The sequence below is a fragment of the Protopterus annectens genome, chromosome 6.part0 (genome assembly GCF_019279795.1).
Source record: "Protopterus annectens isolate FY-2018-M chromosome 6.part0, PAN1.0, whole genome shotgun sequence".
Taxonomy (NCBI): domain Eukaryota; kingdom Metazoa; phylum Chordata; order Ceratodontiformes; family Protopteridae; genus Protopterus; species Protopterus annectens.
The window spans coordinates 637770661-637784097 of record NC_056737.1 but is presented as its reverse complement, the minus strand read 5'-3'; the positions used below and the strand labels follow the sequence as shown (position 1 = coordinate 637784097).

The 13437-nt window shown below is 35.9% G+C and overlaps 1 protein-coding gene across 4 annotated transcripts in view; it reads right to left on the bottom strand.

Moving 5' to 3' along the window:
• Positions 1-6679: 6679 nt before the first annotated feature.
• GNG2 (G protein subunit gamma 2) overlaps positions 6680-13437 on the bottom strand; it is a 675587-nt gene continuing 668829 nt past the window's right edge. For all 4 annotated transcript variants that reach the window (XM_044074327.1, XM_044074324.1, XM_044074325.1 and 1 more), the window contains one exon: positions 6680-9216. In XM_044074327.1, coding sequence (XP_043930262.1) covers positions 9088-9216 — 129 coding nt within the window. In that variant the 3' untranslated portion in view covers positions 6680-9087. The remainder of the gene's footprint in view (positions 9217-13437) is intronic.

Genomic DNA, 13437 nt, shown 5'->3' with positions numbered 1-13437 from the left:
AACCCCTGTTATGAAAATTGTCTTTCAAAATTTCAAGCTCATGATGAAACCTAGTATCATCAGAGCATAAGTGAGATAGCCTCAAGGCTTGTCCCTTAACTATATTTGTAAATGTTCTGGGGTGATGCATACTATCCATGGCCAAGTAGGAAGCCCTATAGCACTCTTTCCTAAAAATGGTGGTATGTAATGTATCTGATTCTTTATATATAGTTGCATCCAAAAAATCAATCTTACTGTTTGAATGATTCATAGTGAATCTCAGAAATCCATCAAGATCATTGATGTAAGACAAAAAAGATTCCAATTCTATAACAGAGCCACGCCATAGGAGAAAGAGGTAATTGACAAACCGTCTATAAAAGACTATGTGTGGACATGTCAATATGACCTCCTTCTCCCAAACTGCCAACACTAGATAGGCATATGAATTGGCGCAGCTCGTGCCCATGGCCACCCCTGTGGATTGTCTGAATACTTTGTCAAGAAAAATAAAATAATTATTTTCAAGAACAATTTCCAGAAGGAGAGCCAAAAAATCTGCCTCAACATCACTAAAAAATTCATACATTAGTTTTCTAACCCAATCAATCCCAACATCATTTGGTATGCAAGTAAAAAGTGATGTGACGTCCATAGTCACTAAACGTAGATCATCAACATTATTAACACCATTAACAAATGCATATAAGTCTGTTAGAAACTGTCCTGTGTCTTTCAAGACGTAGTCATACTGTTGTAATATCAACTTCAGTTTCTGGTCCAAGTAGATGGAGATGGGTTGAGTCACCCATCCTTCGCCTGCTACGATGGGTCGAAAGGGAGGGGTGGTCGCCTGCTTATGTATTTTAGGCAGTCCATTGATACGTGGTATAATAGGAAACTCTACTTGAAAGTAGTCATATATATCGCTGGTCAAGATTCCTAGAGACAAACAGTCATGTAGAGTTTTCCGTATATTATTACAGCAGAATTCAACTGCATCTAAAGTACTGGATTCATAAGCATCAGTATCAAGCATACATAATAAGGAATTGATATAGAACTCTCTATTCAGCACAACAATTAGGCCGCCTTTATCGGCTGGCCATATGATAATATCACAGTTGCTCTTCAACGATGCAAGTGCATCATGCTGCAATTGATCAAAATTGCTAAAGCAGTCATAAAAGTCAAAACCCCTGGCCTTGATATAGATCATTCTCAACGGCCTTCACAAATAGCTCCAGATTCGGCATGAGTCTGGGGTTGATGTTACTCCTCCTTTTAAATGGTAATTCAACTGCATTATCAGATTCTTTGAACATCAATTTTAAATTAACATTCCTGGCAAAGAGTCTAACTGCTAATAAATAATCATTCATACCTGCTTTCTTGTTCGGTATGTATGATAAACCTTTTTCCAAAAGTGATGTTTCTGCTGCACTCAACTCATATCCAGAAATGTTCCAAATTAACGACCAGGGTACATCTTCTGTTTGTACATATGGTTCTGTCTCTCCGACCTGTTGTCCACACATTTGGCCCCCATCTCGGTGTCCTGATTTATTGACCTTTTTCTTCCTGTTTGTATAGGGAGTGGAACTAAAGGAAAATCCTCCTGGTCGCCTGGTCTCAGCTTCTCAAGCTGTATCTTGCGTCTTACAACAGTACCCAGTTTCAAAGTACCTGCTTCTGCTGGTATAACCGAAGCGGCCCGTTCCTCTGTAGGTGTAAAATATAAAGAAGTAACTGACTTGGGGCTCAACAAAGCCGAATTAGCTCTATCAGCCCCTGTCATGGCACAAGCAATAGCCCCTTCCTGTTCTTCAATAGCCATCAACCTTCCTTCATCTATATTCACTTCATTGCTGTTAATGGGAACAGCCTTACCAATTGCTGCGTTCTCTCTTGTTACAGGACGCTGCATAGTATTACCACGACTCTGAACCTTTGTCTCATTCAATGTTGTTACTGTCCTTGGCCATACAAATACATGATTCGATTCAAAATCATACTTATCTCTGTTTAACTTTTTTCTTTTCTGCATTAGTAAATTATTACCATAACGTGTCACCCTATCAATAACTTCCTGCAGAAACACATCAGTCATTTCATTGCCCATAAGCTGCTCTAATTTGGTTTGCTGATCCATTAAAGTATCTAAAAGTTCCTGTTCCTTCGGTTTAAAATAATCAACTAGCAACTGCATATACGACATGCTGGCCTGTAGATTAATCCTCTGCCAGCGCGCCAACAGGTCAGGATACATATTGCCGTAGGTCGGCATATTTAGTATCCGTAAACCCCTAGGAACGACTTTCAGTTGTAAGCTTGCTTCCATATGGTGTCGTTGACACTGTAGACGTTTGTACTTAAACAGATTATTCTCCAAATCCCTTTTGGTCTGTTTTATACATATCTCTTTATCCACGTCAATGGGTTCCAACCCAAATTCATTCCGCTCCATTCCGTCCATATTTAACAGTGGATTCACGATGTCCTTCAGGACATTACGCAGAGAGCCAATAGTGCCCATCGCCGTTCTCTCAGCTCTCGGTTCCATTGATCTCACTTCAGGCATCACATCCATCTCACAAATAAAATATCAAAAAATATATCCCAGACCAGAGCCCAGAAGTTCAAATACAGCAATAAAAAACCCCAAATGGATGTAATGCGATGTTCCACTCGTCACAGAAAGTGAATCCGACCACAAGTAAAACCAATTTGAAATATTTAATGATGAAAAAACGTTAGCGCTATCGCGGTATCCCTGCTTCATCAGACGTTACAATCAAACAACACATCAGATCACTCATATATAGCAATTTTAAAACTTTTTTAAAACTTTTAGGACGTCACATCCTATCAGGCTCCTACTGTGACATCAGTTCCTATGAAGATGGTATAACACGGAACATAAATCAAACGGCAATTACGCCAGAAAAGTCACAATGTTGCTAAGGAACTTTACATCACATAAAACTAGTGCAATAGCATCAGTTCATATAAATCAACCAAAACAAAAAAAAAAAAATCAGACAGTCTTAGCCCCAATGATGCAAGATTTAAAATACTGAATACCGTAGTATCTGTTCTTATAAATCAAATAAAACTTTGCACATGATGAATCAAGCGGCAATTACCTCAATGATACAAAACTGAAAAATATGTGTTAAAATAATACTCAACTATAACTAACTATTTCTATACATAATATAAACATGTAGATGATGCAACCAATTAGATCTGACCCATGCAGTGCAGTAGCTAAGCATATGCTTAAAAATGACAAACATAGTTTTCTGTTCCAAGTATTACATGTGCAACATCATAGTCTGAGGGGTGGTGATATGGTACATCTTACGGAGCTATCTGAAGTTGAATGGATTCTCAGATTGGCGGCCCATCGAGGCAGGGGGCTAAACGAGTTTGTGCCCCTTAAGCCAGCATTGAAGGCTAGAACCATTAAATAATGGGATTGCTTGTGTCATTATTTTGTACATCACAACAATGATCTCACATTATATTAAATTACATTATATCATAGCTGCCATCAACTATGCTGTGTTGATGTTATGGTTTCTATTAATTGTGCAATATGCTTCTGTGTTTTATGTTGTTTTTAATGAGTTAGAAATGTTTAGATTAATTTCTAATTGGTTGCATTATCTACATGTTTATATTATGTATAGAAATAGTTAGTTATAGTTGAGTATTATTTTAACACATATTTTTCAGTTTTGTATCATTGAGGTAATTGCCGCTTGATTCATCATGTGCAAAGTTTTATTTGATTTATAAGAACAGATACTACGGTATTCAGTATTTTAAATCTTGCACCATTGGGGCTAAGGCTGTCTGATTTATTTTTTTGTTTTGGTTGATTTATATGAACTGATGCTATTGCACTAGTTTTATGTGATGTAAAGTTCCTTAGCAACATTGTGACTTTTCTGGCGTAATTGCCGTTTGATTTATGTTCCGTGTTATACCATCTTCATAGGAACTGATGTCACAGTAGGAGCCTGATAGGATGTGACGTCCTAAAAGTTTTAAAAAAGTTTTAAAATTGCTATATATGAGTGATCTGATGTGTTGTTTGATTGTAATGTCTGATGAAGCGGGGATACCGCGATAGCGCTAACGTTTTTTCATCATTAAATATTTCAAATTGGTTTTACTTGTGGTCGGATTCACTTTCTGTGATGAGTGGAACATCGCATTACATCCATTTGGGGTTTTTTATTGCTGTATTTGAACTTCTGGGCTCTGGTCTGGGATATATTTTTTGATATATATATATATATATATATATATATATATATATGTGTGTGTGTGTGCGTGTGTGTGTGTATGTATGTATGTGTATATAAATATATATATATATATATATATATATATATATATATATATATATATGTGTGTGTGTGTGTGTAAATGTACTTGGCCTTGCTGTGTGCAATTACAAGAGCCTGACTTTTGTAAAAATGCTTGGTGCTGTAGCTAAACCAAAGTGCAATGAGGTGAATTGATAGTGGGAGACACCTGCTTTAAATTCCAGATAGTACCATGATCCTTTTGAATGGATGTGTGAAGATGGGTATCTTCTAAGCCAGAGTCACTATATGTGCCTGGGGATCCAGGACAGAGAACAGGCTTAGAGAATTAAAATTGAAGTTTTTGGAACTTTTATGAACTTGATTAGCTTTGACAGGTCCAGAGCAGGTCCCCAGGGTCCATCCTTTCTTTGGTACTGCGAACAGCCTTGAGTAAAAGCCCCTGGCTCCCTGCCAGTTGGTACCTCTTTATAATCCTTGCTTTAGCATTTCCTGTATAATAGGCCCCATAAATCTTGTTTTTGTTGTTCTTTTGGAATGGAGGGAATACTCTGCATCTTCAGGATGGTCTAAATTGCAGTTCCTAGCCCCTGGGAACAATGTGTAGAAACCAATTTAGTTTTGTGATGTCTGGAAAAATTTGCCTGGAGAAGAAAACAGGGATGCTGGGGGATAGTTGACGGGCTGGGCTCAGAATTTTGGGGAGGGGAATAAGGTAGGGAGAAATGAAGGTTAGTCTCAATTGTTCCTAGCTGGTAGGTTGGTACTGGTAGAGACCGGGTCTCTCTCTATCTTGTGGCTGCCATTTCCTGTTTTGAGTGCCCTTCAAACCCTTTGGCTGCTTCCCTTTACCTTGCATCCAGAAGTAGGTCCTTTGTTTTGTTGTAGTAGTTTCTGCTATATTTGGGAATAAGAGGGTATAAAAATCGTTTCACTGACTGCATTGTTTTCCTCCATTTCATCTAGTTTTTGAAGATGGCATGTGATGAGGCTACAAAAAGCAAGTCCTTGTCAAAGTGCATTCAGGACTTATACTAGAACAGCCTTACTCAAGAACTATAGCCTTTGTAAGCAGTCTCCTAATAACTAATCCCATTACAAAAGCCCTGCATACTGCTTCACATCATCATACCAACACTTTATGGCATTTCTGCCCACCTGCTAAGCAATTCAGATTGGTCTTAGGTTTTAACCTTTAGAATTTCTTCCGTAACTTCCTCTTAAAGCTGTTTGTGAATCTCTCCATGATACTTGATTAAGAGAGGACTGACAGCTAGGATTGCTGAGGTAGAAAATGTCTTCTCAGAATGGTTTAGAAATCTACTTTCTTGATCATCAGGAGGTGTGTTGCATCTTAGGACCAGTTTAGTTCCCTTAGCAGTATCCAAGACACTATATTAGGGTTTGCTAATGTAATTTTGTATAGCGTTCAGGATCCTGGACCCTTTGGAAGTAGTCAGGTTTCTTGAGAGCAAGGGATGAGGTATCTGACTACAAGGATAGTATCCCAGAGGCATCCTGTATGGCTTCCAGCCCTGGAGGGTTAGATCCCATGAAGTTTAAATATTTTTATGGAATTCAAAGTCATCTCTGGATTGCTACTTGAAGTGTGCTGTCATTAGGAAGAGAGCTTCTCCATTGATAATATCCTCAGGAGAGAACAGTGGACAAAATGTTATTCTCAACTTTGTCATAACCTAGTGGAGAGGAAAGATGTTGCTTGTAATCTAGTTACTCTACACCCTCAGAATCAGAGGTGTCAGAAGGTCTCACCAGAAATCATTCTCTTCTTCTTCAAGATAGGTACTCCTGAAATAGGAGATGTCCAGGCCGCAGGTTCTAAACAAAATTAAGGAAATCCTGAGAAAGCCTAAACCAGTCTTAGGAAGGACTCTGGAAGGGAGGAGGGTACGGAGCCACAATGTGACAGCAGCTCAACTATGGCAGGTGTCTATTGATAGGAAATGATCATACCTATGCTGTGGGTTGTTGCAGGGATTTGAGACCTTATGTGTGTGAGTGTGGGGTGGGGGTGGGGGACATACCTGAGATCTGCTTTGTGAATGTAGTTGTCTACTTTTACAAATATGGTGGGGTTACTGCCCACCCCGTCTACAAATAATATACAGTTCAGCCTAGACGATTTCTCAGGTTAACAAAATAATGAAGATGATGATGGTGATGATGATAATAATATTTCATAAAACATGAAGATTAGTTTTCCATTTTAAAAAAAATCTGCTTCTTAGATGTATCAAAAATCACCATCGTGAACAAATATAGAAAATGTGTTAAGCTGACCGTGGAACAGTTTTAACATTTAAAATGCATCAGTTAAAAATAGAATGAGAAATAGAGAAAGTTCCAAAAGTTTATTTAAAACCAAAAATTTTGTTCACATAGCATGAAAATATGCACTAATCTCCGTCAAGTTTCCCTGTACAAATCTAACAAAGCGTTACATCTAGGAATAAAATAACACAGCTCGTACAATTACTCCATAAAGGAAAATCTGCATAATTCTATTTCTTTTACTATGTAGCCATTTTCTGGTTGACTGGCCGAGATGCAAGCACTCACTGTTGTCAAATATAAATCACACAGTAACCTCTGGCTCTCATTCATTTAAAATGGTTTTAATGACAGGTCAATATGAGTATGTGTTTATACTCTAAAGATGTAAGAACCTTTTTTACTTTACAGGCAATCATATTCAAAGGATTTTTGTTTTCTGCATGTCACTCATCACAATATTAGCAAAAGTTTTTATTATTAATAATATAACTTTAAGTATGTAAAACTGGCTCATTGTGACAGACCCAAAAGGGCAATAAAAAGAAAGATAAAGATTTGCAAAAATAGTTTTGAAAATTTTAAGGGTAAATTTGGCATCATGTAGGTTTTCCATGCAGCAGTTATTTCAAACAGTCTCTTATTTTTAATATACACTAAGCCATTAGAAAAATTATTACAAATAATCTGACAACAGTGCTCCTAAAGTGTCAATGTGTTAGTGAGGCAGTAGGCCTTGAATAAGCTCTGTGTGCTTTGAGTTTACTTTTAGTAAACTAAATATTAAAACACTGTACAGAATTTACAGTCTCATATACTTTTATCCCTAGTAAGACAATCTGTATTATTAGCCATTAATTGTTTAAATGAGATATGTCTTTGTTTGTTTTTATTAAAATAAAAACAACTGAATATTCCATATATGACAAAAATATTTCATATATGTTAAGCTTATCACATGTTTTGTGATAAAGATGTATACCTTCCTATCCTTAACCCGATCAAAAAGTGAAAAAAAAATCTATGAGGGCACACATTTTTTATATCACAAAAATAGGCATTTATTCATATCTTCTGTTCTGTTTCCCCCTACATCTTAGTATTTGCTACTGTAACACAATGACAAAGAGATAATGCAGTGAGATGCCTTACACCTGTGTGCACTAACACAGTTCTCATTTCTCATTGTGTTACGAAGTAGTTGGAATGTATATTACTGGCATATTACAAGTCTAAATGTATCCCTGACTTCACCACTGTCTGTAAAACACTTTCACCCCAGGTCTTTCTAAGTTGCATCAAGTGTTTGAAATGTGCTGCATTTGTACAATTTAAAACCTAAACCTGCTGGCCTTTTCCTGGATTAGGAATTGTGGCATGGCCATGCTGAAGGACAGCTAGTATGGCAATCATGTAGATCTATGTATTGATTTGTAAACAGTTGAGTAAAAAGATCTGTTGGACCAACAGATATAACTATGCATTATGACTGCTCTGTAAAAATGTTGATATCTCTTACAGGTGCCTCTAGGAACAACATTCATCCTCCTTACCTGTAAGACTAAGGCATTTGGATAAGGCTCTGCACTAATCTCTGTGACTGTCCTGTCTGAGTGTTGCATTTAAAAAGCTGTGGATTGTCTTAATTTCTAGGCAAACTTTATGGTACATGTGACACTAGAGGGATTCTGTTTTATACATCTTCTTTCATTAGGATTTGGAATAAAAATTTGTAGAGAGGGTGGAACATTTTCATGCATAACTCTTTAAAATAGTTACAAATATTGAAAGCACCAGCACAACACACTTACAGATTTACTTGTATTATTTTATAAGCTACTGTATACAAATGTTAGAAAAACTGATGTCTCAGTTTTAGAGGACACCATACAGACAGCGTTCATAACTGAAATGATTTCTTATTCATTAGTATTCAGTATGCTGTTCAGAATATTTGTATCATGGTATCCACTTGTCAGCGCAAAATCCAGCCTAATGTGCTAATCTAATGCAAAAGCACATAACCAAATAGTAAGTAACAATACCACAGTTATCTATTGTGTTGCTATAGTTTAACCAATTAATTAAATAAAAATGTTTGAAGAACACATTGATATTCATTCCAAGGAGATTATACATAACTTCAGTATTAGCTTGCTCAGCACAACTGTCAGACTTTTGTTTACATTAATCTATCAAACATAACATTTCTGTGAGAGCAAAACGTTACACATATTTAATCGCTACAAATTTTCTTCTTAGGCAGTTTTGTTATGGATGTCAGATCTTTAGTTTCACGGAATAAAACTCCCTCTTCATTTCCAGATAAAGTGTCAAGTCTCTTTAAACATTTACATCCCTGTTAGCTCCTTGGCTTGTTTGTAAATTCTGCACATTAGAAATGCATTCACATCTCTAAGCATTTATGCCAGTGTTCAGGGACGCCCATTGGATTTTCAGGTCCAACAGGAATTTACAGTATAACGCAGAAGAACTTCTTCTCTCGGAATGGATTTTCTGATGCAGGGACTGGAGTCAGCAGTGGGTCTTCTTTAGCGTGACCTTCACAGTAAGTCATCAGATCAGCTGCTGCTTTGGATACCTGAAACAGCCAAGCAAACATCTTCAGTTAAAACAGATAGTACAGGTTATACTTTTCCGCAGTATTAATGTCTGCTTTACAAATGCTGTTTAACTTCACAAGGTGAACTTCAGATGCAATGGATGGGTTGCTTTCACTAATATAGTTTTTTTGATTTGGGGAGAGTGGGGAGAGAGGGTTACTTCTTTGTCTGTATTTATTTATGTATTAGTTAATTGTCTATGTTGACTGGGAATGTCTGATTGGGTATAGTACATTTTCAGCAGAGACAAAGGGGAGAAAAACTCTAGAAGATGCATTTAAGATACTCCCGATAAAACAATATTGTTTACAAAGATACATTACAGAGATGGTTCTTAGGACATCTAGATACAGACAGATAATTCTTCTGCAGTGACATTATACAAAGAAAAAATGCTATTTTTTTCTTAGACGATATTATACATGATAAATTCCAAGTATAAAGCATTTAGTATGCAAACAGTTCATATGCAATATATGTGACAAGCAGGTATTAGAAGTGACTTTTTATACAAGGGCAAGGAGGGTTACAGTACAGATGTTAGGAATCGATAAAACTAAGGTAAGGAATGTGAAACATTAGTCAGTAAGTATATATCAGATAAAGGTAGAAGAGGGAGAGAGGCATTGCACATCTCATGGATCAAGGACAGTAGGTTTAAAAATACTAGGATATACTCTGACATAGAACCTGGTCATAAGGAGTGGTGGAGAGTATCTGAAGGAGATGGATAAAGTGGGAAGGTCGGAAAGAATTTGAAATGCAAAGTGGGGATTAGGACAGAAAAATAATTGAGGAAGAGGAGGAGTGGTAGAAAGGTTTGTGACATTGAAAAGGGACAGAAGTTATAAAAGGATGGGGGGGTATGAGCTGACAATGTTACGTTCCGTCTATTAAAAACCAACTACTCTGGTTATATTTTCATTTTTGTCTGATGACATCATGTTTGCCGAATCCTTATTCTGCACTCAGTATTCAGTCAGTATATTCTTCACTTGTGTTTCTGCATATTTAGCAGCATATTTTGGAGAAATGTGGCATATCATAGATACTTGCAGATATATTTTTTTATAATATGGTGTGTTCTTTTCTTTTTCAGTTGTACAGTAAAAAGAATCAGATTGCACTCTTACTTTATTTCATCACAGACTTGTTTCAACAATTAAAACATTAAGGAAAGTCCATTATGAAAGACATTTGGTGTATTTTGATGGAAACCATTTATTATCTTAGCGATCACTAACTTTGGTCACCCCTCAGAGTGAAAGTGCAACTTTCTGTGGAATATAAACTTCATTATAATAATCAAATAAGGATGGTGCATTTTCATTTGATGAAATGATCAGATGAGTACATAGCTGGTAGCACTTTTGAAAATATAATTATAGATATCTATGAATGTTACGTTGTACACAAAAAGTTAATCTTGCTGTATCAAGGTTTACTAATTTTACTGGAAACAAAGGCTATGATCACTACAATCTCAACAAAACTAAGTTAAGCATGATCAAGCAGTGCTGATCGTGCTTGGTGTACAAAATTATGAATCAGAAAAAGTTCATTTGCACTAACATGCATCTGAAAAGGTCACAGTTATAATGTTATGTTCTACATGAAACCAAAATGAAGCACCAAGCAGATCCTGGTGGGTGTAGACCTGTCTTTAGGAATTATTTTTCTGAGTTTTTTTTTTTTTTTTTTTTTGCAGCTAAACAATGTTCTTAAGTACTCTGTGTAGGGATGTACCCATAACACTGAGTAGTGTCACTGGTTCCAGGTTAGAAACTTCAAATACTAAATGCATGAAATGTACAAGATTGAGCCCAAATGCAAGAATCTTGTAACTTGGCAAACAAACAAAAGATACAATACACATGTTTTTTTTTTTTTTTTTTTTTTTAACAGAGGTGCCCCCACACCCCCTCTGGTACTTATATATTCCAACACTGAGATCACTCTACAGTGGGGAAAGAGCAAGCTCCCCATTCCCCACTGTTCACAATCTTACACAGTTCAGGTTCTGGCAAAAAAGAAATACTGTTCCATTTCTTCTTGCCGGTTTGAGGTTACAAGATTCAAACGTGGGCTCAGTCTTGTGTGCTTTGTGCATTTAGGATTTTGTGTTTGTAGCATGGAACCCTGTCACCGCATGCTCCTTGGAAGGAATGTCGCCCACTAAAAAAAAGCAAACATATATGTAATGTATGTATACATATATTTATATATATATATATATATATATATATATATATATATATATATATATATATATATACACACACACACACACACACATCTATATATACATATATATATATATATATATATATATATATATATATATACACACATACACATCTATCTATCTATATATATACATATACATACACATCTATCTATCTATATATATACATACATATCTATCTATATATATACACATACACATCTATCTATATATATATATATATATATATATATATATATATATATATATATACATACACATCTATCTATCAATATATATATATATATATATATATATATATATATATATATATATATATATATATATATACTTATGAAATAACACAGTTCTTTCTATACATACAGATTGGAATTCCATTGTGTGAATTTGCTCACACTGTAAGCTAATTAATCCCCTTTCTTTATAAAGTCTTAAGTCAGGCTTTTTCCTAAATCCCCTACTAATAGCATACCTCCAATGACTTTACAGTATCTCATAATCAATGTGAGTTATAAAACATGTGGAATGTAGGAAGTTTCTTAACAGACAAAGGACTATATATTTGTGTTAGTATCAAAATGTACCTGTTTATATTATAAATTTATGAAAGAAAAATATTATTTTGTTTGCCAAAAATTAGTAATATTATGGCAAAGCTATATTTCTGTATGTGCAGGATAGAACCAGTGAACTAGTGAACAAATTTACACTTGTTCAGTAGATTTTCAGTGATACATCACAAACCTGGGCATTACACTGCCATTTTGTAACACTGAACAATAAATACAAATTAAGCATCACATGTTCACAAAATAGCCATCCATACCTATTTTGCACATGGGGGCAGGGTGTCAGCAAAATTAGTCTACAAAACTATCCATGTTACATGGCAGGTATACATGGCAGAGCTGTGTGCCTTAATGTTGTGTATAACGCAGCAGCGTTTGTGTGCCCATGACACATCATTTATAATATAAATGCAGATATGAAAATATAGCAAACATTTATAAATAAGATCATAGGAAATACCAGGTGACCAAGATTTGTGACCATTTACACATTGCCAGTACCTGCTCTTAGACCATACCACCTTTTTTGAGGAGGGCTAGGCTAGTCAAGCCATGATTGAATTTGTAAATACCCATCCAACTATCCAGTTCCTGTTTAAAGGAAGAGAGTACATAATGTTGCTTAATTTACAGATATTAGATTACAGATATTATAAAGATAGTATTTCAGAGGTGGGGAAGGCACTGTGTAATGAACTTTGCTGATGAAGATTTAGATCTCTGGTTCTGGTACTTGTGGGCATATTTAATTTGTGGAGACACAAGAGAGCACTGAGTCCCTAAGAGTTGTGTAACTTTAATTATATTCATTTATGTCCCTTTTTGTGGGTAACCCGAAGCACTGTAAGGTTAAATGACTTGCTCAGAGTCACGTAGTAGGCATATGGAGGAAGAGGGAATCAAACGCTGTACCCTTGCCTACGTGAATCTGCTTGTTAACAGCTCACAGTTTTAAAAAAATATTTATATCTCCGAGTGCCTTCACATTACCCACCATGTTGTAATGCCAATGTTTAAATAACATCATTTGCTTGCATATGTTACCCCAACATGACACTATCATACTCCTTTTCTGTATAACTGATTTAAATATGGAAAATGTCATATTTTTCATTAATTTTTGCAAAAAGTCCATAATAACTGCAGCTCTGTACATTGATTGCTAATTGTTTTACTGGGGTCTGTATTAGATAAATGAAAATGCTGCAATAATCGAAAATCCAGGACCTCAACATGGTTTTTATGAGATCGCGGTACAGTGAAGATCAGAATATTTGCCCTTTCCTCCTCACTGTAGTATGATCTCAGAGTTGGAATACATATGTAGCGGGGTGTGTGGGGGGCACAGCCCAGCAGAACTGCAAGTTAGAGGTCTGGGATTTTTG